At 40.0% G+C, this 25,730-nt stretch overlaps 1 protein-coding gene across 6 annotated transcripts in view; it reads left to right on the top strand.

Annotated features, from left to right (window-relative positions):
• ERC2 (ELKS/RAB6-interacting/CAST family member 2) overlaps nucleotides 1-25,730 on the top strand; it is a 670,240-nt gene that overhangs the window by 379,691 nt on the left and 264,819 nt on the right. For all 6 annotated transcript variants that reach the window (XM_075833908.1, XM_075833906.1, XM_075833904.1 and 3 more), the window contains one exon: nucleotides 8,792-8,952. In XM_075833908.1, the coding sequence (XP_075690023.1) occupies nucleotides 8,792-8,952 (161 nt within the window). The remainder of the gene's footprint in view (nucleotides 1-8,791; nucleotides 8,953-25,730) is intronic.

The raw sequence follows: 25,730 nt of genomic DNA, 5'->3' as shown, positions 1-25,730 counted from the left end.
CCAAACAAATTCCCCCATACAGTATAATGCCCAAATTCCCCCATACAGCAAAATGCACCATAGTTACCCCATACAGCATAATGCCCAAACAGTTGCCCCATACAGTATAATGCCCACACAGATGACCCCACACAATATAATGCCCCCATAGAATATAATGCCCCATAGCTGCCCCATACAGAATAATGCCCCATAGCTGCCCCCATACAGCAAAATCCCCCATAGCTGCCCCAATACAGTATAATGCCCCATAGCTGCCCTATACAATGTAATGCCCCCACAGCTGCCCCATACAGTATAATGCCCCTATTGCTTCCCCATACAGTATAATGCCCCCATAGCTGCCACCATACAGTATAATGCCCCCACAGCTGCCACATACAGTATAATGCCCCCATAGCTGCCACCATACAGTATAATTTCCCTTAGCTACCCCCATACAGTATAATGCCCCCTTAGATGCCGATGGTGCCAGTGCCCACATATGAAGTGCCAGTGCCCAGGTAGGTAGTGCCACAGTACCCATGTAGATAGTGCCACCCACTGTGCCCATGTAGATAGTGCCACAGTGTCCCCTGTAGATAGTGCCCCTATATAGTGCCCCTATATAGTGTCACAGTGCCCTAGGAGCGGAATTCCCATCCAGAGCATCGGCAGGAGGAGCCCCTGACGTCACTTTCCATATATAGACAGTGATGTCAGGGGTTCCCTCTAGGAGCAGAATCGCCGGCCAGAGCAAAGGCAATGCTCTGGCAGGATATTACGCTCTGGAGCAGCCACTGATGTTACTGTCCATATATGGACAGTGACGTAAGGGGTTCCCTCAAGTAGCAGAATCCCTGGCCAGAACATCGGCAATGCTCTGGCAGGGGATTCCGCTCCAGGAGTAGCCCCGACGTCACTGTCCATATATGGATAGTGACGTCAGGGGCTCCCTTTAGGAGCAGAATCCCTGTGAGGTGGTGCTATATGGGAATTGAGTACTTTGAGCCATGTCACCCCACAGATTACAGCTGATCGTTGTGGGTCCCAGCAGCAAGACATCCTGTGATCAGCTTATTGTAGAGACCCTTGTAGCACACAGTGATTGTCCAATGCAGACAAATCCTTTATCCTTTAAAAACCTCATGTTCCAGACTACCAGACCTATTGAAACCTAAGTAGAAGGCGTACACAGTTACTTCTTCTCTCACTGATGTCACCACCCCTGATGGAAAATAAATGTTTGGTTACTGATAACAATAAATAAATGTCTACCCAATCAGAGGCATGAGATGATTCCCTTACTCTGTCTGACTGCCAATGAGAGCAGAGAGAGGTGCAGAGGACTCTGGACCAGGTGACATTAGAAATGAGCTATAACAGAGCTCATATGTCTGACAGGTCCAAAAACTGAGGACACATACAGTTGACACCGGGACATACCACCGGGACAGCGGGACGCTTCCCGGAATGCGGGACAATTCGGAGGTATGCAATATGGCTGACATTACAGTTTCCAAAGAGGTTTTAAGCCTGCTCTACCAGACTTTTGAATGTCACATCTGCCTCATTATGTACCACACCAGTATTGGTGATCCTTCGGCAGATTTGCCGTTTAGTAGAGTGGAAAAGATGAATGGTACCCCCTATGATACAGATGTAGCCATCTTTAACTTGACTTTTAACGCATTAAATACATAATGTCAAGAAACTTTGAATTGACCTTTTCAATGGCTTTTGTTGTGTGATACAGATGTAGCCATCTTTATCTGGACTTTTAAGGCATTAAATACATAGTGGCAAGATCCTTTATCTTGACTTTTTCAATGACTTTTCAATGGCTTTTCTGTGTGATATCACGCTGCAGCAAGTTATCAGTCAAGAAAAAGATGTCTACATCTGTATCACGCTGCAGCAAGTTATCAGAGTCCAGATAAATATGGCTACATCTGTATATGTAATTGGTTGTTGCCACCCAGCTTTCCCAGATATATGAAGATTATTAAGGATTTTGTATGAATATTTTAAAATAAGAAACTTCTTTTGCTTTGACAGAAGGTGATTTATTTTTTTAAATAGAAATAAATAAATATATATATTTCTCACTGCTGGTGCTGTTTTTAAATTTAAATACTATGATTTTAGCAATAACTACTACCAGCCAATATCATTTTTAGGAATGTCTGATAAATATATTCATATTGTCACCAACAGATTATTGCTCCAACCCCTGCCTGTCGGAATGGCAGAATTATCTTTTTGTGTACGGCCACTTTTACTCAATATTATGTTTTGATTGATTTATTACAACCTTTTATGATATCAGCACACAGTAAATATCCCTAGTGGTGTTCACTGCAATCTCCAAGGCTGCAGGTCATATCAATAAAAAATACTGCACATCTGATGGCTGGAAGGAGGCCAGTTCAACCTGTCACTCTCTGTTATTTTAGCATTGTCTGCAGACAGTTGAATTAGTTTTGGAATTATAAACACCGTGTAGCATTTTTTTTACCAACTGCTCATTCGATATCAGGCCTTAGTAGGGAAATTTTCCCCTAAATGTGTCTAAAGTGCCAATAGACTTTTATTAGTTAGACACAGGGGCGTAGCTAGAAGGGTGGGGAGGTAGCCATCGCACTCAGGCTCTGATGCTTAAAGTGTAACTAAACTTTTATAACATTTTTAACATGTTAAAGTGACAAGTCAGAAGTTTAGATTGGTGAGAGTCCTAGCACTGAGACCCCAACCGATTGCTAAAATGAAGTGGCAGAAACGATTGGGTGAGCGCTGTGCCACTTAGCTTTTGTTGGAAAGCTGAGCAAGCGGTGTACGGGTTATATAGAAAGTCTTTTAGTCTGTATGGCGCTCGCTCGGCTTTCCGAGGAAAGCCAATCAGAACTAAAAGTTTTAAGCAAAAAGAGCCCGCGCCATTGTGTAGCATATAGGTTTTAAAGGTGCAGTATAGAAATGCTGTACTCACATGAGGTAAAATGTGATTCTCAGTTGTTGGACCTGGAATCGTCCTTCCCGTCTGTGGTCTGTAAATAGCCCTCCGGTAGTCCTGTTGTATCACAGGTCATGATGGGGTAAAATGTGAACCTCAGTTCTTGGACCTTGGATTGTCCTCCCTGTATGCGATCTGTAAATAGTCCTCCAGTAGTCCTATTGTATCACAGGTCGTGATGGGGTAAAATGTGAACCTCAGTTCTTGGACCTGGGATTGTCCTCCCCGTATGCGGTCTGTAGATAGTCCTCCAGTAGTCCTGTTGTATCACAGGTCGTGATGGGGTAAAATGTGAACCTAAGTTCTTGGACCTGGGATTGTCCTCCCCGTATGCGGTCTGTAGATAGTCCTCCAGTAGTCCTGTTGTATCACAGGTCGTGCTGATGAAGTGATCGTATAGATCAATAAGTCCATGAAGAAGTAACAGACCAGGCCTCCGTATTGGGTAAAAAAGTTACTTTTATTTTTTTTTCCATTTAAAAAGTTTTAGTCAAAGGACTGGTAAAATACATAAATAAAACAATAAATAAAACCAGGAGCTGATTCCTGCTTCATCAGGAGTGATATGAAGCAGGGATCACCTGCGAAACGTTGAGCTCCTGGTTTTATTTATTTTATTTATTGTTTGTTATGTATTTTACCAGTCCTTTGACTAAAACTTTTTAAATGGAAAAAAAATAAATTATGAGGAATGCATCATTTCTCTATATGTTCATTTTTTTGTTTATATTGTTCATTTTTTTCAGACTAAAAAAGATAAGCAGCTGCAAAACACCTCTGCTGCTGCTGAAGCAAATCCTTCCTGTACAATATATTATACTCAAGACAAAAGACTTTGGGTGAGGGTCTGGTATCCCCCAAAGACACTAGATTCTTAGTGCATCCTGCTGACAGGAGATCGCAAAAATATCTATGGGCAGCTTTACACATTCTACATAATGTATTTTACACTGGTACTCCCTGGTTCCTAGTGAAATAATAATCTCACTACTATCATGAATTCTTAGGTAGGTGATGGGTAGGGTCGTACAGTAGCTAGACTTTCCTTCAACAGGGGGAAGATACAGTTTGCTGCAAGGCAGAGTGGCACCAGGCGCAAATTCATGCCGGCCGTCCTTTTAGCTAAACCGCTGTGATGAAGGCTTTATCTATTTTCTATTTATTATAAAAAGCAGGGAAACGTTACAGGGGAAAATAGAAAAAGTCCTATCCGGCTGCTAGTTCTAATTCCACAGTTGTACGATTTCATCTGGTTCCAAAAGGTGTCACTGTAAGGCAAGAATGATCAGTGAATCTTTCACATAATCTGTGCAGATGCAAGACTTCATTCAAGACCGAGAAAATGAGGCTGAAAGGATTTTATCTAAAAGACACGGAGTCCGGTTGTGCCCAATTACAGTAGACGGGAGAGAGCCAGTCTTTATCATTTACATAGACTATAATGCTTTATATCTGACATCTGTATGCTATAAGCATACGGCGTACATCACAGAATTCTTTTCTCTGGGCTATAAACCGTAGTTCTGCGTGTGATTAACAGTAGTGGAGAGATAAGGGATCTGTAATTCTTTGCATAAGGAAATATTATCCACAGAGCTATAATGTACACTATTTGTCTAAGTAATTTCTGCCAAGTAGAAGTAAGTAGGAACTTTAATAAATTTAAATGTCAGGAATTAAGGAGGGTCGTATTTTGGTGGTGCTACTAGGGTATTCGGCACACATATTCTAGAAGACCTGGACATGGAAGTTTGTAGTCATTAAAATTAAAAGTCCAACTTTGAAGTAACATGAAAATGTTTTTGTCACTAGGACAGGAAAAACAGAGCTGGAGGATGCACTTGCCACTAAACAGTCCCCTGAAGGACTGATCTTGGGGGAGGAGTAAGGTACATTGCTCTATAGACAAGGTCCTCAAAGCCGGTCAAAAGCACCAAGAGGGCTGGCATGTAGGTGCATATTTGTGGCACTGCGGCATGCCTTATCTGGTCCGGTTTTATCAGAGATGTGCCGAGGCAAGCCTTCAACTTGGAAAAAAACACAATTATTTTTTTATGCGGTGGTGCAGTTTCTATAGAAACGTTTCTATAAAAAAACATTTTTTAGCAATGCAGTTTTTGTTGCTTTTTTGTAGTTGTATAGATTTCTACCGCACTACTATCGGCACAGTTCCTGCAGTTTGAGCTCAATCAATAGTGTGTTTTGTTATTATATTCACCTTCCATGTGAATAGGAAACTTAGAGGATTTATCAATCATGTGATGGGCCTAGCTAGAGTTTGTAAAAAGACTCATTCGCTGTAGAAAATGTTTGCAATTGTGTCTCGTTCTGGCCAAAGAACCACGCTGCTTGACCTCTGGGGTTGAGCAACAGTGTGTTTCCCAGCAGATAAATTCCCAACTGAACCCAATATGTTTGTTCATTTTTTTTAATATAAGTTCATATACTCTAAGGCCTCATTCACACGAGCGTATCCGATTTTCACACGCGTGAAACGGGTCCGCTTTGCTAGGGGCATGCGTTATTCACGCACTCGCAAAGCACATCTTTTTTTTTAAATTGTTTTCAACTGAATTGATGGGCAAATCACGCACACGCATTTGCATTCGCGTACGGTGCTTGGTTTTTTACTTCAATGGGGGTGTAGGTGCGTGATAACGCACCAATACGGGACATGCAGTGAGTGTCACGCAGCGGACTCTCGCTGCGTGAAAAATCACACATGTGTGAATGGTCCCAATGAAATCAATGGGTCCATGTGCTGTGCGTTGTTTCAACGCACAGCACACAGACGTGATTCAAGCTCGTGTGAATGGGGCCTTAAGCTTCGTGTGCACGGAGCATGTACAGAGGGACACCGAGACCCTGCGGATCTAAAGTTTGAAGTCGTAGGCACTCTTTGCGCTTCTGTACGGCGCCCCATTACAGCATTTCTTCTCGGGCAGAATTCCTCCATAACATGGCATCAGATGAAACATGGCACTATTTTTTTCTGTGTGATTTACACTTAATCCGTTAGAAAAAAAATACCTCCTCCGCATAAAATGGGATGCAAACATAGATACAGTATGGGACCATTGATCTTAAAGGGTATCGTATTATGATCTGTATAAATCAGCGCTTATACAAAACTGTAATATGATATTGGACATGAGCCCTTATCTGCGCGGGCCACCTAGAAATGTAGTTACAAAATTGTCGATGTTTGATTCCATTTTTTTACATAAAACTTTATACTTTGCAAATGATTACAATTGTTGTTACAACCACAGTATGTGTGTGGCCAATGTGATTTATTAGAATGAAGCTGTTCTACTACCCCACTGAAGAAGGGAAGAAACTAAAACAAAACTTCTTTTGCAACCAAGTACAGATTCTCCAACTGAAAAAGTCTGGAAGGTGAGATAACGCTTTCTAAACTCTCTTCTCGTAAAGAGCCACAGCCGAGATCTCTGGCATGTTGCAGCTGGCTTATAAACCCATCGCTTTGGTAGCTGTTCAAATAAAATATTCTATATTCTAGATCTGTTTGTAAAGTTCTAAAATGAAAAGCTTTACAAAAAGATCCAGAATTTCAAGGGCTCTTATCTCTGTTTTTAAAATAATCATTGAGTCGTCCCATGATTTTGAAAGAAAACAAAATGATCGAAAAACCTCATTTTCTTAAGTGTGTTTACTTAACACTTACACAGAGCATTTTACAGGGATGTGGGTTCTACAACAAAGCATTTGGAAAAGACTTTACACTCTGAAGACTTTTTCCACAAGTTTTTTTTCTACCCTCCAATAGTTTAAACTTAAATAATTTGGAGTTCTAAAGATTTTTTTTCTCGTTTTTGTGGGCTGTCATGTGTGTGATCGTAACTTGGGGTGCCTTTTTTTTTGTGCACTAATACCAGTAGGTAAAGAAGACACTATGAATGTGAAATTTTTGAAGTAAAATGGCAAAGGGTGGCTGACATGACAAGCGGGGATAGATCATGTTCTTGTTTCTATTTAGATATGCAGGGTTGGTGACTGTGCGACCAAAGACAGATCTCCATAGGCTCCAAGATGGCTCACTATGGTTGCAACTTTGGAATACAAACTTTATAACTCACAGAGATACACTATCCCACATGGGCCACCCACATTACATCATAAACACAATTAAATGTTAGTACATTGTTTATGACCAAAAAAAGAACTTCATGTCCAACACTGATGGTCGCATTATTGAAGCATCTGTATGAAGTTTTTATGTTCACATGGGTTACAGCTGGGTTCACTATGGAATCTGTCTAGGCTCTGTGCGTGCCTTAGTAGTTGTGGTAGATAAATGAGATTGTACGCACCATGGGAATAGATGTGAATGAATACATGCCCCTAACAAGACTTCAGAAAATGTCATCACTCAGATTAACATATTCTTTATTACTGTCATTTTAAGCCTTATTGTTGAAAATTGGATTTTTATCAATAATGAGAAAATCCATACCAGAAAGGATTTAATTGAAATAATATGTTTCCGTATTCGACACCAAACAGTTGTCATGATTATTAGTCTGACTCCAAATTAATGGGACTGAAAAGAGACTTCAGAACTTACTGCACATACTGGATACGTCAAACAGTTTATTCATTTACTAGTAGAGGATTACAGGACCAGCTCATACTTTGATTGTTGTGACATGACATGTTGACCTCCGTCCACCCAAAAACAAAAGATTTAGGCAAAAAATGTGATCTTGGGTTTTGTGGTCCTTGTAGGGTGTAGTCTATTGCAAAGTTGTTCCTGCTGCCAAACAACAGGTGTCCACCCCATCAATAGAAACCAAGGTTACAGAGCAAGGCAGATTCACTGCCCAGTTTAAGCACTTATTGCGTTGTTGTCCAGAAAGGCAAATTTCGCAGACCAAGCATGAACATTAAGTCCTTCAGAAACGGACATCTGAAATCTCTAGTGCGTGGCCAACATAATTAGTCTTCATATGCTTACATAAATGTATATCAACCAATTTTACAGAAAGCTAGTTAACCTAACATTATCCTTTTGGAGTGTGAAAAGAAACTACAGTATAGTTCTCGGTTGAAGCTATGCTATCACGGTGAGAAGATGCAAACTTCATGCTAATCTTGCTTTAGCTCTTGGAAGGTACTGTTTCTCCTTACAGGGATGCAGCTGTTAGGGGGTCTATACAGCAATGCTCCCTGGGTAAACAAAGTATGCAAAACAGATCTCACCCAGAAGGAAGAAAACTGTATCTCTAATGCCACCTATAGATGACTACCCTGTTCGTCAATGTCAGACTCTTAAAGGAGTCTTGAAATATGACTCGGATTATAAGCCAAACCAAAGATGTTGCTATAGTCATAGTCATCCACTACCATTGAGCAAGCACGTCACCAATAATGACTGCTTTTCAATATATTTTTTTGATAGTTTGGAACTGGTGGGAATAAGAAATCTTTTACAATGACATTTTACAGACTCCCATAAAATAAGGTTATTTTAATCTCCTGAACATTTTGAAATTCCAAATTCAATATAAAACTCAAACTATAAATGTTGATAAAATTCAAAAACTTTATATTGCAAAAACATATGAAAATGTTCATATTTAACGTTTTGCTTATAAGCTTTTTGAGGCTATTTAAAACTGATAGTGTCCCGAGGAATGGTCAGCACTTGAGTCACTTCTTTGATGGTAATTTTAGCCCATTCTATACAGGTTTCTTAGGTATGCTCTGATGTAGCAGGTTAATTGGAAATCTCTTTGTTAATTGCCAAAAGAAAAATCTAATTACTTTTTCTTTCTTTAGATGGATGATCTCATGAATGCTCTTGAAAAGACAAGACAGGAGCTGGATTCCACCAAAGCTCGTCTCTCCTCAACTCAACAATCACTTGCTGACAAGGAAGCACACCTGAACAATTTGATGATAGACCGCCGAAAACAACTTGAAGAGATCCTGGAGATGAAGTAAGGATATCATTTATTTCAGCTTTATTGTGCGGTTTTAACTAATTCGAACATTTTCTTTATGCTGTTGACCATCAAATTGTAGTTGTTTGAAAGTCAGCTTTTTTTTTTCTTTACATATCTAAAGTGGGCATATGGAATAGTCCAAAAAATGGTATTGCATATATAAATAATAGAAAAAAAATAGGAGCAATAAAATTGTTGCTGCTCAAGTCACCACTTCTTGAGTAGTCACAGCTGGCGATACTGCGACCTATCCACCGGATAGGTCATCGGTATATGATCAGTGCGTGTCCAACACCCGGATCCCGCACCGATCCGCCACTCTAGCTGCCTCTGTGCACCGGATGTTTGGAACGGTATGCAGTTGTTGGAACCGGAAGCAGATGGCTCCGACCACTTCATAGCGGCTGTTCGGCAGAACATAAGCCCTGCTCCTATTCAGTTGCATAGGAGAAGACCTGCATTACTGCAGCTCGGCCGCTATTCTTTGACCGGATCCATCTGCTTCCAGCATTATCGTCTGGTGCCCGGAAGCAGCCGGAGTGGCAGATTGGTGCGTGGTCTGAGTGTCGGACACTCACCGATCATATACTGATGACCTATATAAGGGATAGGTCATCAGTTGTCAGAATGTGGAAAACCCCTTTAAATCCTGTCTGATATATTTATTTTTATGTAATGGAACAAATTAGAATAGCGAAATAAAACAAATGTAAGAAATTCCCTAAAATCGTTAAGTACAACCATTGATTAGACTGATTCATCTATTGAATAGCCCAGTGGTTCCAAAAGTTCTTCTGCCCAGGGAACCCAAATCAACTAGAGAACCCTAACCTGTTGTCTATATGGATAGCACATTACCAAACGGTGGCAGTCACATCATTCATAGTGGGCTCTAGTTGGCCATCATGAGTATAGACGACACATCATAACACTTAGGATACGTGGGGAATAAAGGTGCAGGAGCACAGTGTGTGACATTTACTGATCCTGAGAATCTCGCCTCTTGGTCTTTTTTCCAGACAATATATAAATAACCAACAGCTTACATCAGTTTTATAAGTTTATGGTCCATTGCTATATTTATTTTGTTGATACAGGGTTGTTTTTAAAGTTTTCTTTTAAGTTGTAGATAACTTCTTACAGTAAAACTCCAATAATCCAGCACCTTCTTTACCACTATCTTCTATAGTGGGACATGTTGTCATGTACGTTGTGTTTGTCATTTTCGTGCCAGGAACATGTTTAGCACTAAAATTTATATAGATCTTCCCGTAACATTCATTGCATCAGCTTGCATGAGTCTTATCTGTAAAACATGACCTTGAAAGGTAAGTGTATATGTCTACTGGAAAGTTTATCTTCCAGTATATAGCCCTTTAAAAACAGACTCCTGAGGACATCTTTAAGCGCCATACTTAATATAATAATTTCTGGTAAATCTGCTGGACAAGTGGAGACATTGAATGGTTTGATCGTGAAGAAATGGTTCTTCTGTTTTGAACTGTCTGTCACTTTGTTTTTATCCGGTGGGTTCCTCTCCTCTGGATAACACAGCCTGCTCTTTCTCTGGTGTCAGAGCCTCTCTGTCATGTAATATCTAATATTCTCGCCCTTCCTGACTAGTACTGCTGTGCACATAGATATTGTCATTAAATGTTTATCACTGATATATAAAAGGAGTGGAAACAGTAAGCTATAAAAATACACTTCAACAAGCTAGATATAATGGCATGTTTTCAGGACTTATTTTTCTACCCTTTCCAATAAAGATCTATTACATCCGCTAACATCAGCCAATAGATTAAATTTCATTTTCTAAAGAATGTTATCAAACAACAGAATTTGTCTGGTTTGGAAAACTTATTTTCAAATACTGTATAAGGGAATTCTAAGTTAATTAAGGGTCCCACATTCAGAATCCCCATTTATTGGCCAGAGCAGAGAGCATCTACAAAGAGCGTCTCTTACTCTGGAAGACCCGACTTTCAATGGGCAACATGTAATGCTTGATATCTCCTATTGCGGCGCTGCAGGGGAATTGAGCACTTTCCTCCACTGACTACATCTTATCACTAGAGGTGCTTTCAGATCGACTTATTGTACAATGTCCTTTAAAAACATAATGGTTGGCAAACTAGTCTCTAAGTACTGACTATTAGAAGTATTTCTGATTAAAGTGAGCCTGTCACCAGGATATGCTACCTAAAGATGATCTGTTTCTTGGTATAAGGGCTTATTTACAGGAGCATGTTAAACGTCCGTGGGACGGCCGTTGAAACAACGGCTGTCCCACTGACCTATGTAATTCAATGTGGCCGTTCACACAGCCGTTGTTTCAACGGACCGTGTGAAGGGTCCGTGAGAAAATAGGACATGTCCGTTCTTTTCACGCATCACGCATCCCTCCATAGACTCTCAACTATGGGGGATGCGTAACATCGCGTCCCACAGTGCTGAGCATGGATTCACCTCGTACGTGAAAAACTGCAGTTTTTCATGTCCGAGATGCGCAGCGCTCGTGTGAATCAAGCCTAACAAGTAGGTGGAATTGTGCCTACTGAACAGCACACAAAGTGGCTAAAATATGGCTTCCACATATTTCCTTCCACTCAAGTCCTGTCAGCCATTCAGTGGAGCCAAGAGAAAGTTCCATGACACACATTCCGGCAGGCCACAAAAAAGGGGCCTGTTTCCAAGAAGTTAAAAAAGTTGGGGCAAGCTTCTTCTGGTCTCTTATTGGAACATTGAAGCCAATTAGAAGATTGACAGCCCAATAGTTCAGTATTTGTAGGGCATTTTCCAGATGCCATACACAAAAGATGACCCATCTCGATGTCAAGATCCTCTTCATCACTTTCAATGTAGGCAGCTAAATGGCATGCAGTTTCATACATTTTTTGCATACAGTTGAGTATGCATTTTTTTGCAACCCAAACATAAAGTACTTGTTGCTCTGCTCCTGCCAACGCCTCCTCCTTCTCCTGCCATCTGTTAATAACTGGCGTCCGTTAAACAGGAAAGGGCCAAGTTGTTGTTCATGGCAAGCTTTGATCGATGGTTGAGGAAAGACAAAATAGGAGGAAAAGAGACGACGGTGCTCAGATACTCTGGAAATAGCCATAATGATGACTAGGCAGGTGTGATACCAGGTGTGATACCAGGTGTGATTAGTGGGGTTTTTCATGACACATCACCAGCCTTGCCAAATGCTTTATCCAGTATTGAAGCGCAACCCCATTCACTTGAAGGAGCTGCTATACCAGATATACTACCTGGACAACAATGGCACTGTGTTGGGTCCATTCATGTGATTGTTGGGGATTACGGCATTTGGATTTACACTGATCACACATTAAAGGTCCCATGGATAAGTCTTAACGGTTATACTTGATAGACATTGCCAAAGGTAATTTCTTCTGTTTTGGTTGTCCAAGGGCCAAGGGTAAGGAACGGGAGTCTCTTTAAGGTTGTTTTATCCATTGACTTTCGTGACCACATTATAATACAATGTAATAATTTCAATAATCTTTGAACATCTACTGTATATAAAAGTTGAAATAAGAGTCTTCCAGATATCTACCTAGAGGCCATAGTGCATAGTGTCCACTTGTGGGTGCATAGTAGTAGAAATGCTCATGGGATGTGGTCAGTAAGTTATAGCTGGCAAGTGGTCTCTGTATGTATGAACGTCGAAGATGATTTCTAATGCTTATATAATGTTTGCATTTCTAGCCAGAGCTCGGGGGTTCTGCTTCATTCCGGCCTGACATCTGATCCAGCTGAATTTACTAGTAGCCATTAATTGTTAGTGTTCAGGGATCTTGCGGAATATTGAGAAACTGAATCATTTAAAAGAAGTTTACAGTAGGATGAATAAAGATTTAATAGGAGGATTTATCAGTTAGTTACCACTTCATTTTCCCACAGACTCAGTTCTAATGTTTGTAATTGCTGTCTGCTTGCTCTCCCCCTTTTTATAGTGCAGGATCTGGACATGTAAGGCCCCTTAGGAAATGTATAATGCTATGTTAGGGATACTTGCATACAGCAAAACAATTTAATCTTCTTATACGTATAATTGTAGTAGTGGTCAACCTAAAAACATTTAAAGGGTTATTCCCACCTAAGACAATTATGGCATATCATCAGGATATGCCATGAATGCCTGATAGATGCGTGTCCCAGCTCTGGGACCAACATCTTTGTCCAGAACGGAGGTTATCGACACCCCCCCCCCCGAGCCACGGCCGAGGCTGCCAACCCCTGCCGCATACTGGCGCAGAATAAATTGGAGAAGTTGCTGCGCATGTGCAGAACTTTCTCCATTGGTTCATGTGAAAGTTAAGGAAATAGCCAAGCAAGCATGTTTGTAGCCACCTCTCCATTTTTATTTTCCGCCCGGATACGATGGCCTGTCGCCACATACCAGACAGGGCAGGGTCGGGTGCCCTCCGTTCTGGAGTGAGATGAGGGTCCCAGAGCTGAAACCTGCATCTATCAGACATTCAGGGCCTATCCTATGAATACGCCATAAATGTCTATGGTGGGAATAACCCTTTATGGCAAGGTTCTCACCAAGGGATTTGTGCCAATTGTTTTCAATTTTAAAACTGCAGTGACCAAGTTAATAGGACAATAAGATATTTCAATCACAGAAAGGGTTTAAGGTACAGTTTCCAAACTCTTTTTTTTTCCGGACATCTTGGACAAATTTTTTTATAGATCTGAATACTTATATAAACAAATTTGTCCTATTTTCCCTTGGCATGCTCTCCGTGTAAAAGCATGATATTGTGATTTGTATAGTGTGGGTAATACACTATATAATATAATACACTATTACATAATAGTCACATATGCTGCCTGACTGTATGGGTTTCCATAGGGATAGAAGCTGACCAAAACGTTTAGCCAGGTACTTCCAATTGTGTTAAGATTTAACTCATAACTGCTTGTGCTCACATAAGTTTATGGGCCTTTTACATGGGGCAATAATTTCCGAAATGATCATTCGTATCGACAATCGTTTATAACCATTGTGCGATGTAAACGTGTGGTGATCAAATAACGAACCATCATTTGTTTGTTTGCCTTTAATTGCATCTCTTAAGATGACATTAAAATCATTGCTTGTCGGCAGTGCATCTACGCGTGTAAACAGGTTATCTACCTGTCTTTTGTAGTGAAGGAAGGGGAGAGGAGGAGATGGGTGATCGCACGAACGATCGCATGTAATGAGGAACCAAACAATTGTTGTAACATGTAAATGCAGGGCTTGCAAATCTAAATGACGTGCTATGTTGTCTGTTGGCGCTCGTTACGGGCAATTTGCCCGTATAAAAGGGACCATACTGTGATCATTTATCACCTGCTTTCAGAAAATAATAGTGTGAATAAATGTACAATTTACAGCTATTGAGTTCTCCGTACAGCAAAGCTGCTATATTTGAGAATTGTGTTGCTGTCTGGCTCGCCCGTCAGGTTTTTGCATTATGTAGGCAACAACCAAAATGTCAGAGCAGCTTCACTCGCTGTAATGGCAAACGCTCTGGCCATGAGTCTCCTATTCTAGAAGAACATTAGTATCTCATCATTAGGCCCCAATGCAATATCAGCCACCCCCTACTTTACCCACAATTTATAGTATCCTCTTATATGGCAGAGGAACGGTTTGGCCTCCTCAGGCACCAGTTTCCAGGTGCAACTGAAATTAATGTCATAATATAGGGTTAATAAACGCCGTAATCATAGTACAGGGATAATAAAAAGTGATGTCACAGCACATGGGTAATGACCGAAGTGAAGTAACCGCACAGATGTAATAGTCACAGTGATGTCACAGTGCAGGGATGATTCTCATAATGTCATATGAGTTATGATCAAAATATATCAATGTACATAGTGATGTCACAAAGCAGAAATAACAAACACAGTGATGTTACAGTACATGTGAAGTCATAGGAAAGGGTTGTTGTACAAAGGGATATCACAGTATAGCAATAATGCACACGGTGATGTCACAGCACAGGGGGAACTAATGCAGTGATGTCTCAAGAAACACAGCATCATAATACAAGAATAATACACACAGTGATGTCACAGTGCACAGATAAGAAACACAGTGATGTCTTAAAACAAGGATAATTAACGTAGTGATGTCACAGTACGGAGGATAAACACTGGTATTCTCTTATGTTGCAGAGTGGCTGTTGGGTTCCCTTAGTCCAGAGGGGCCAGGTGACACTGCAACCTCTGTACCCACATCGCATTACTATTAAACAGAAATGTAAAAAAAATGCTTCAGTGTCAGTTCTTGTATATTTCTCCATAGATGTTACTGCACTCTGTGTGCCACCATATGTTGCCTTCGTATGGCACCACGTTACAAAGGTATTCTCATAGAACTAATGCTGCTTGGGAAGAATTCTTCTGATACGACATCTGATGAAACATTATTTTTCTCCTGGATTCTGTACAAATCCATAAGAAAAAAATCCTCCATACCTCTCTGTATGAAATCGGAGGTACAGTATGGCCCCATAGATTTCTTGCGCCATAGATAGATTACAGTTTAGTACAATTCGAATCCATAACAATTTTTAACCTTTCAAATTGAAAAACTTATCGTCCTGTCCCTAGTCAAAATAAACTTAGAATAATGAGGGTATTAGGAGTTTTCTTTTATATAAGCTGTTTATTCTATAGTTTTTATTATTACAAGTAAACAAGTGCCACAGGAAATAATAATCTGATTGATCTTCGACCTGAAGAAGCTAGCCCTGGTAATTGTGAATGTGCGAATTAAAGCCGCTATAGTGTTAGCAATATAAAAAAGGATTGAAGAGCTGACAGAAGGGCAAATTACCTTAGGCGTGTCAGCCTGGCTATTAATATTTTTTGATCCTCCCTAAACCTCTTACAGAGAGCCGATGTTTTGGTACAATCACCATTTCTGGAAACATTCTTCATCTGTAGGATTTAGTAAGTACTTGTGTAGGGTCTGCAAGCAGTAAGGCCTCATGCATGCATATGGCAAAGCTGTGTGCACTCTGTGTGCCGCCATATGGTGCTGTATTCTCCCCTAGAAGTAATACTTCTCCAGGAGAAACCTTCTGTGATACCCCATGTGATGGAACAAGCCACAAAATTTGGTTTCATGCATTCCGTATAAATCTGTGAGAAAGAACAACTACATGTCTCCATATGAAATCGGAGGCACAGTATGGCCAATAGATCTCTATGGGTGCCGTATTACGTATCGCTAGAATGGATTCCAATGAGAATATGATCTGTAACAAATATTTCTGATTATATTAAGAGATGCACTGAAGGGTACAAACATTAGGCCAGCTCTGTATGGTTTCTGTAACAACTGAGAAACTTTTTCAGTGAAGATTGCACATAGTAATTAAAAGGGTATTCCGGTTATAACAAGTTACCCCCTATCCGTAGGGTAAGGGGTAACTTGTTGATCGGTGGGTGTCTGACAGCTCGGACCCCCACCGTTAACGAGAACAGGGACCCTGAAGTTGCCCGAACCCCAAGTTTGACCAAGCTGCAGGTCATTCATGCGCACTGCCGCTCCATTCATTCTCTATGGGTGCGCCGGAGATAGCCAAGTGCAGTGTTCCGTAATTTTCCGGCACTGCCATAGAGAGTGAATGGAGCGACAGTGTGCATGAGCGACCTGCTGCTCAGTTCAAACTTTGGGTTCAGGCAACTTCGGGCTCCCCGTTCTCGTAAACCGTGGGGGTCAAAGCTGTCAGCCATCCACCGATCAGCAAGTTACCCCTTACCCTACAGATAGGGGGTAGCTTGTTTTAACCGGAATACCCCTTTAATTATCATTTATTTTCACTTTATTATTAACAGTCAATTAATGTTGTAAATTGTAAAATAAAAATATTTAAAGGATCTGGGTACCTGCAGAACGGGGCAGAACTTTTTTTTTAATTGCATTCAGGTCTTGTTGGGGTTTTGTTGCTATTACTGTTTGGAGAAAAAAACGTTCAAGGAAAATGTCCCTACAAGTGTATCAATGAAAAAAATGACCTACGGTACTGTTTTCATTGTACACACGACTGTAATGTGTTTTACTGTCCGCAAATACAGATCCATAGTCATCTGAAAGTCATCCGCATAAATAGCACGCTGTTTCCGCAAATATGGTCCATAGTACGTCCGTAGTGCATCCGTATTCATGGATCCACAAAAAAAAGGGAGGCTACAAATGATGTCACCAACATATCACAACACCTTGAAAAGATCACATGATCGTTCAGGTGCTATTTTCTTGGGAAACTCCCTGCCATAGTATAGCAAAGTTTCCGAAATTACGGACGGCTACGGATGCACATTCATAGCCATCCGCAATTTTGCACGCGCCCATAGACATCTATGGGCGAGTCTGTGCCGCAATTGCTGCCTGGAATAGGACATGTTCTATATTTTGCGGTCCATTTCTACGGCCCGGACACACATCAGTAAATATACGGAAAGGTGTCTGTGTCCTATAGAAATGAATGAGTCCGCATATTATCCGTAATTACGGAACTGTAATTACGGATAAAAAGTGTGGTCATGTGCATGGGGCCTAACACCCAAAAACATCAAAAAAGTATCACAAATAGAACATGCTGAACTGCATTGTGTGAATGCGATTTCCACGTCTAACAGCATAAAGTCCTGCTGACTTTTTCTGGATTCTTATGGATTGAGTAAGAGTCATCTAACTCAGCCAAACATGGGCTGTGTAAACGAGCGCCGATCAACGAGACTAATACAATCGCTTGTCCTCATACATTTCTATCATGTCGGCAGCACGTCTCCCTGTTTACACAGGGAGATGTGCTGCCGACAACAATAACATTTCCTGAGCGTTTGCTCTTTCATCGACTGATCGTTGCCCTGATCAAAATAAATAAATATATAAAACAAAATAAGACAAATAAATATATATATATAGCAAAACAGAAGATCCAGCAGCACCGAATTGCTATATATATATATATATATATATATATATATATATATATATATATATACACAAATGTATTTTCTATCTCAACAGTGTCGTTGTTGTTTATTACTTTACTAACAGGCAAAAAAGTGTGAAATAACCCCTTGTCTCACTACAACAATCTCTGTCCATTTGCCCTATTAAGACATATGGACGTCACAGAGTTGGGGTCCGTGCATTGCATGGATGGCCATTCATTTAAAAGTGGCCACTGCAGGGGAAATGTTTGTCTGGCCTGGCTTCCACCAGTGATTACAACCGATCGCCAGGGAGTAGAGAACCTGGACCCGTGGTATATAGCTTCATGATACAACCCTTTTTGGGGTGCAGCAAAATATATCTAGGAAATACATATTTTTCATTTATATTGTAATATTAATATTTTAATGTCATTTTACATAACTGTATAAATATAACAAAAAAAACAACTCCGCAACATAACAAAGAAAACCCCCAAAAATGCTTTTCTATCCAGTGCTCGGTATAAAGTTAAATTACAGCGTTATAACTATAGGAAACCTTGAATCATCTGTAACAGATCTGAGTGTGTAAAAGAGAACATTTTTACCATTGTCATCTTTTTCATTTATATTGTAATATTTATATTTTTATGTCTTTTTAAACCACTGTATGAATGTAAAATATACAAAAAAGAACAAAAAAAAAAAAGAACCGCCCAGCAAAACAACAAAAACAAACAAAAAAAACCAACTATTTTCTATCTAGTGCTCTGTGTGGAGTTAAATTAGAGTGATATAACTATAAGAAAACCTTCAATCGTCTGTAACAGATCTGAGTGTGTAAAAGAGAAAGAAAAGAAGTCCTATTCTTGGTTAAAAGACAAACAGAACAGCAGGATGTCAATAGAAGAGAGACTTCCGTGGGAAGTAGTTAGAGATCTAATATCTTCTTCAGAGAGATGGGATGGCCGCCCAGGCATCTAGTAGCCAGTGTTCTGTTCACCAAGCCCCAACTCGCATTTTGACACTTACATGCAAACACCATAAACATTACAAGGACATTAAACCTTGGCTTTGTTCTCTAGAACAGAAGCTTCCAGCATCACAACTGTGTAACTGTTTAACTGGAGCAAAATGGCCGCCGACTATAAATGCCCGTCTCTGAGAAAAAGCAGAGAACAGCGTGAGGGCCTGTTTACCTGGCAAATTGTCTGAGCCGCTTAATGATCTTGTGTTACTGTCACCTAAATTGTTGTTTACACCTCGGACGAGACCATAACGTTTTATGTGGTCTTTTTTTTTTGTATAGATACCATTTTGTAATCCCACCTGAGCAGAGGAATTTCCAGACTGACAAATTCCACAAATGGTGCACAGTTAATTTGTGTGAAAGTGCTGGGGGCATAATGTACATCCACCACCTACATGTAGACATGAGCAGCCTTTGTGGCATTTATTGAGGGTGAGGGGTGACGAGAAGACACATGCATTACAGTAAACACGCCGTCTGCATTGCCCTAAGGAAAAACGTACATTATACAGTAAGTGTTTGTATCAAGGCTTTATATTGGAGGCAATCATTCTGCTTGATGAATCAATAATTACAAGTATGCAATCTATCGGTTCATTCAGAAATCGTGTTTCATAGAAACATAATGGGAACTAATAGGCCAGCGATACAGAATATATGTTCAAGGGGGAAAAAATGGCTGCCTTGCAGTAAGTAGGCAATTTTCTGCTGAGTTATAGTTACACAAATTGTATTAATTACTCCATTGTATTAATGAATACATTTTGAATTTGCTGATGAAAATTTTTTTGGGGGACTGGTTGACTCCATAAAATTCCATAGCATTATTGAAATATAACATGTGGCAAAAACACATCTGCCTCTAGGTGGCGGTATTGTTGAGGTGTAAAGACTTTATCTAAAAATGTAGGAAGGTTCCCACTCAAGTGAGCGTGAATTTCTCCAGGGATATATAAGTTGAGGTTAATTAACGAAACAAGATACATATTCTAATATTATTTTTTATGTTTTTTTTTCATATTTTTATTTTATTACATCTTTTTCACAGAAAATATATATAAAAAAATAATTAATAAAATGATTACGTCTATTCTAGTTTTTTAATATCGTGTCTGTTACAATTTTTCAGCCAAGCTTTGATTTTCGGGTTATTTTCTATGAGAACCAAATGTTGTTAAACAATATTTTGGAAATTGCGCTCCAGCAATTAGCTTTTTCATGTACACCTAGAGAACTAGAGAACCTCCTTTCAGTTCTAAAAGTTTGGTAAAGAAAGTTTTAGTACTGAAAATCATATATACCTGTGATCTGGGATTTGCGTAGCCTAATTCTTCTTGCTTGACACCTGGAAAATGTTATCATCCACCACGCAGACATCTGTATAATGAAATAGTCGCTCATCTAGATAGCTAAGGATGCATTAGATGGAAGTTTTCTTGATACAGATGAGCAGATGATCCATGGCAATGACATCTGGGTTTCGTATGCTACAGAAGAAAGCCAGGATAATCTACAAGATCTCCATATTATGAGACCCCTGTTTAGTAAGGTTTTGGGGGCAGATGTTCTCTCCAAAGTCAGAGAAAAACTGAATTTGGAAAAGTAGCAAAAGTTGTAGGAAGGCATAGAAAAAGACAATATTGCCTGAAGGTGGAGACTACTTGTTGCTTACGAAATGCCTGAATTATTACATACTGAAATGAGATCTATTCGTATAGAGGGACAGGGTTTCGCCCTTGGTGCTCTGATGTGTTCTCCACAGTAATAAGTGGGAGTTGCACCCGTGTAGTAAGTGTTCGGTATCTGTTGCATTGTTTGTTTGCCAGCTAAATAATTCTCTTGTCGGATGCAGCTGGTTCCCAAGAGTCCTTGTGACACTGAGGGCAAATCTGATCTACTGCAGACTTCCATGTTGGTAGGTTCAGCCAATAAACCTATTATGATTCTTCCAGATGTTGCAGACCCTGACAAAATGAGAAAAAGTGATTTTTTTCCAGGACTTCTGCTGTAAAGTGAAGGGCCAGAGAATCATAATTTAGAAAGGGATGAAAGGAAGGAAGGAAGAGGCTGACTGACTGTAAAATTGCAATTACCAAGATCCATTTTTTCCCTTATTTTCTTAATACACGTTACAAAATGTCTAGGCTCCGGAGGCGTTATTGCGCTATTATAATATCAGCGATGCTTGTGCTGCTTTTATATTTATTGGATGTGGTCAATTTTTTGTTATTTTTTCAAACACTAGATTTATGTAACACTGCAACAAATAGGATTGTACTTATCGCTATTATTAGGGCACATGTCCGTATTACTAATCTGTATTCATAATACATATGGGACCCATAATCGTCCCATGGCCCATACTGAACCTCGATGTTCCTGATGGTGGCATGTTCCAAGGCAGACCGTATTATATTGATGTTCTCCACTAGATCCATTATGTAGGATACAGGCAGAATGAAGAACTAGTGATTTCTCAGTTATGGCACTAATTTCTACAAAAAAATAAAAATGAAAGCATGAGGCCACAGGCCGTACTCCAGTAGAATTCAATGTAAATCTAACATTACTACAGGAGTCATACAACATTTCTGTTGACTTTTTGTAGAATATGTGTAAAGAAAAAGTTGTGCGCGAGTGAAACTTGTATTGGGCAACTTGAATTGTGCAGCCTTCTTATGCCGAATTTTGTCACCATCTAAATTCTGTATAAACAATAGACATTGGTACGCAGAGCCAAACAGATGGTCTAAATGATCTTTAAAGAAACCCCCCCCCCCCCCACACACATCCCCCGGACCCCACCACATATAACTGAAGACAAACCACCAAGCCAACTCAAGACATGCTTGAACACTGTCACCCAGAGTATATTGCATTGTAGGAGCATATTGCCCCTAAAAAGCAAAGCCCACCACACACTGGCACCGGTGCCCAAAAACCAAAGGAGACCTCCTACCTACACAAAAAAAAGACAGATTTATCATCTTATAGGCCACTAGTAGTCATATTTTAACGCATTTAAATACTGGAGTGCCCCATCCTTACGTGGTAGGGCAGACAATTAATATATAGGCGAAAAAATTGCTCACTCACCTATGGATATTGTGCTGTCGGCTCAACAACCACAATGCCTACATGAAATGCATCCATAGTCATAGTCCCTACAGTTTACCATATTGGTCTGGTATTTAGGTAAGGAAGGTGGATGCTGGTGTACACATGTGATGGGATTATTTGAATAAATGTTTTATACAAAATATTCATTTTTTGGGAAGCTCCGGTATCAATAGAGTATTGTACTGTATAATGGAATACTTATCCACAAGTTACAGTATATAAAGACAACCTCCTACAGCCCCAAAATACGAAGATACAATACAAAACAACCTACAAAATTGGAGACAATTATGAAAATAACAGTTGCTTATAATATTGTTATTAACATACACCCCAAAACAGGAATCTTTATCGCCTGACTCGAATCCCCTGTGCGTGGTCTCCGCTAAAATGGGAAATAGCTGTTTAAATGCCTTTGCGTTTGCAGAACCCGTTGTGTTGCTGTAAATTCAGTGTGATTCAGTGACTGTAAAGCAAACAACTACTTCCAGGCAGCCAGAACTTCCTCCAACCGTCTGCCACCTTAATTAGGAAAAAGGTCTCTTCGTTCTTCATTGGACATGTTAAAAATTAGACTAGATATCATGAGGGACATAAAAGACATAAAAGACACCTATTGGGGTTAGAAAAAGGGCACATCATTTTTATGCCAGTGACCTCTGAGGTAATCTGAGTTAAACTGGGAGCAGACATATCTGGTCGTATATATGGTATTTGTCTGTATATAAATGAGCAGGACACTATTAACATTTTGGAAACACAACATTATTCTTTGCTGGGCCAGGAGCAGCTCACTGAAAGAGGCAGCGGTACAGTATTTATAGGTGTGGGAGCTGTCTTGTGAGGGGGAGGGGAGGTAGATGATACGCATTGTGTGACCTGACGGGTTTAAGCACTGCATGCATGTTTAGAATGACTAGACTGGTGATGTCCCATGTTCCTTTGTAAGGATGGATTTACACATACAGGTTTTTTTTAGAGAAAGCCAGGATCCAAAAAGAAGGCAAAGTTTAAGAAAGGGACTCTGAGATCGACTCTCTATTTTTATCAATTCCTATGTTTTAAACTGTAACAAAAAATTATGGGCGAAGTAACGACTGGGTACTATATTATAGCTGCATGCAAACATTCATGTAAGGGCCACATTTAAAGGGTATTTTTCTGTAGGCACATAGGGTTAAAGGGGACTCTCTGGGTTTTTAACATTTATGTCCTATTTGTAGGATCAGTGGGGGTCTGACCTCCAGGACAGCTCTTTACATGTAATTTGGCTGCCACTCTTTGCATATTAAAGGGGTTCTCGAAGATTTATATTTTATTATTTAGCCCTTATTCGTGAAGAATTTGAGGGCTTTGCCATAGGATGTGTGTTAAAGAAAATCTTCCCCTTATGGTGGCCATTGAACTGGGAGGGGCCCATGTATGACCTCGAGTGCCGTATAAGTTTGTACATGGGCCAGTCCCTCATTCTCTGTTCAATCTACAGGTCATACCATACATTGCATATGTGAAATGGCTGCTGTGGGCAAAGCTCCCTGTGCAATCTTTGGGACTGATGCTGGAGAACTGTTTTGTGTGATTTGACAGACTATATTGATATGCCATGTACATTGAACATCTATTTGAGCATCATCTATTTGATAGAGTCACATGTCTAGTTGGGTACACTAGAATACTCGCCAGTTTCTGTGGTGGGCAGTGTTGGGCTTAGGAGCCACAGCCATAAACGTTGCTCGAATTGTCTATGGAACCGGTGTAGAAAAAGAGGCTTGCAGGCAAAATTTATATCTTTGGGTACTGCTCTTCAGAAGGATCAGACTTAGGAAGGTCATGTGAAGTTGGGCTCTTTTTTATTTTAACCCCTTAATGACCAGCCTATTTTAAACCTTAATGACCAAGCCATGTTTTACGTTTTTCCGTCGTCGCATCCCAAGAGCTATAACTTTTTTATTTTTGCGTTGACATAGCTGTATAAGGTCTTGTTTTTTGCGGGACAAGTTGTATTTTTTAATAGCACCATTTTGAGGTACATATTATTTATTGATTAACTTTTATTAACTTTTTTTGAGGGGGGGATAGCAAAAAAAAACCCTGAAATTTCACCACTTTTTCACGTCTTAAATCTACGCCATTTACAGTGTGGTATAAATAGCACAATAACTTTATTCCACGGGTTGTTACGATTGCAACGATACCAAATTTGTACACAGTAAAAACGCTTTTTGTTCCGCCGATGCAGTTGTATGAGTTCTTTTTTTTTTTTTGCGGGAAGACTTGTAGTTTATATTGGTACCATTTTGGAGTAGAAGCGGCTTTTTGATCACTTTTTATCACATGTTTTAAGTCAGGATTCACAGAAAACAGCAATTTTTCCACAGTTTTTTATTACATTTTTTACGGTGTTCATCGTGCGGGTTAAATAATGTAATAGATTCATAGTCGGGGTCGTTACGGACGCGGCGATACCAAATATGCGTAACTTTTTTACTTTATTTTGGTTTTTTAATAGTAAAGCATTTTGTAAGGGGAAAAAGTGGGTTTTTCATTTTCTTCCCATTTTTTTTTTTTTGTAACTTTATTAAACTTTTTTTTTACTTTTTTACTAGTCCCACTAGGGGACTTCAATATGCGATTCTCCGATCGCTATTATAATACACTGCAATACTTTTGTATTGCAGTGTATTACTGCCTTTCTGTTTAAAACGGACAGGCATCTGCTAGGTCATGCCTCCGGAATGATCTAGCAGGCATTCACTACAGGCAGACCTGGGGGCCTTTATTAGGCCCCCGGCTGCCATTGGAGACACAGACACTCGGCGATCTTATCGCCGGGTGTCGGTGGGAGAGGGAGGGATCTCCCTCCCTCTCTCCAAAACCACTCAGATGTGGTGCACGCTATTGAGCACTGCATCTGAAGGGTTAAACGGGTGAGATCGATACTTATATCGATCTCACACGTTCGAGCAGGGACGCCCCCAGCCCTCAGCTACATCTGGCAGCTGAGAGCAGGGAGATTTGACAGCTCCCTGCTCTGTTTATTTATCCTGATGCAGCGCCGTTAAAAGGCTTATGCATCAGAATAAAGCCCATTAGTGACTGACGTGAAAAGGTGTATTATCGGTCACTAACGGGTTAAAAAATAGAAAAAATATTTCTTCAAGTTCGCTCACTGAGTTTCCCCTGCGTTTTTTGGTGCAGTTGATTGTTTCCACGTCCATATGTTAAAGGTGCTTGGAGATACTCCCAAGATAATCATGAGTCGACAGCAGGTATACAAGGCAATTGAAGTGAACAATGAATGGTGTATCCAGCACTCAATATAAAATACTTCGGTTTTATTCGGTCATAGCTATGACTATGGACCTGAGTGGTCTGAAACGCGTAAGCGTGGTCCCGGGATTTTTATTTTAATCTTTCAGTTTTAACATTGCCAAATAAAACCAAAGTATTTTATATTGAGTGCTGGATACTCCATTCATTGTTCACTTCAATTGCCTAGCTTAGCAATACTGGCTATATGGCCATTTTTATAGAAAGTGGACAAGATGCCACGTAGGATCCCCCGCTCACTAGTTTTAGACTTTTTTTTGTAAATTTTTTTTTTTACAATACTTGGTGGTCTATGCTCTATAGTAGTGAAGGG

The sequence above is a fragment of the Rhinoderma darwinii genome, chromosome 7 (assembly GCF_050947455.1).
Source record: "Rhinoderma darwinii isolate aRhiDar2 chromosome 7, aRhiDar2.hap1, whole genome shotgun sequence".
Classification (NCBI taxonomy): Eukaryota; Metazoa; Chordata; class Amphibia; order Anura; family Rhinodermatidae; genus Rhinoderma; species Rhinoderma darwinii.
Note: the sequence above shows the minus strand (reverse complement) of the source record. Positions and strands in the feature narration are given on the sequence as shown.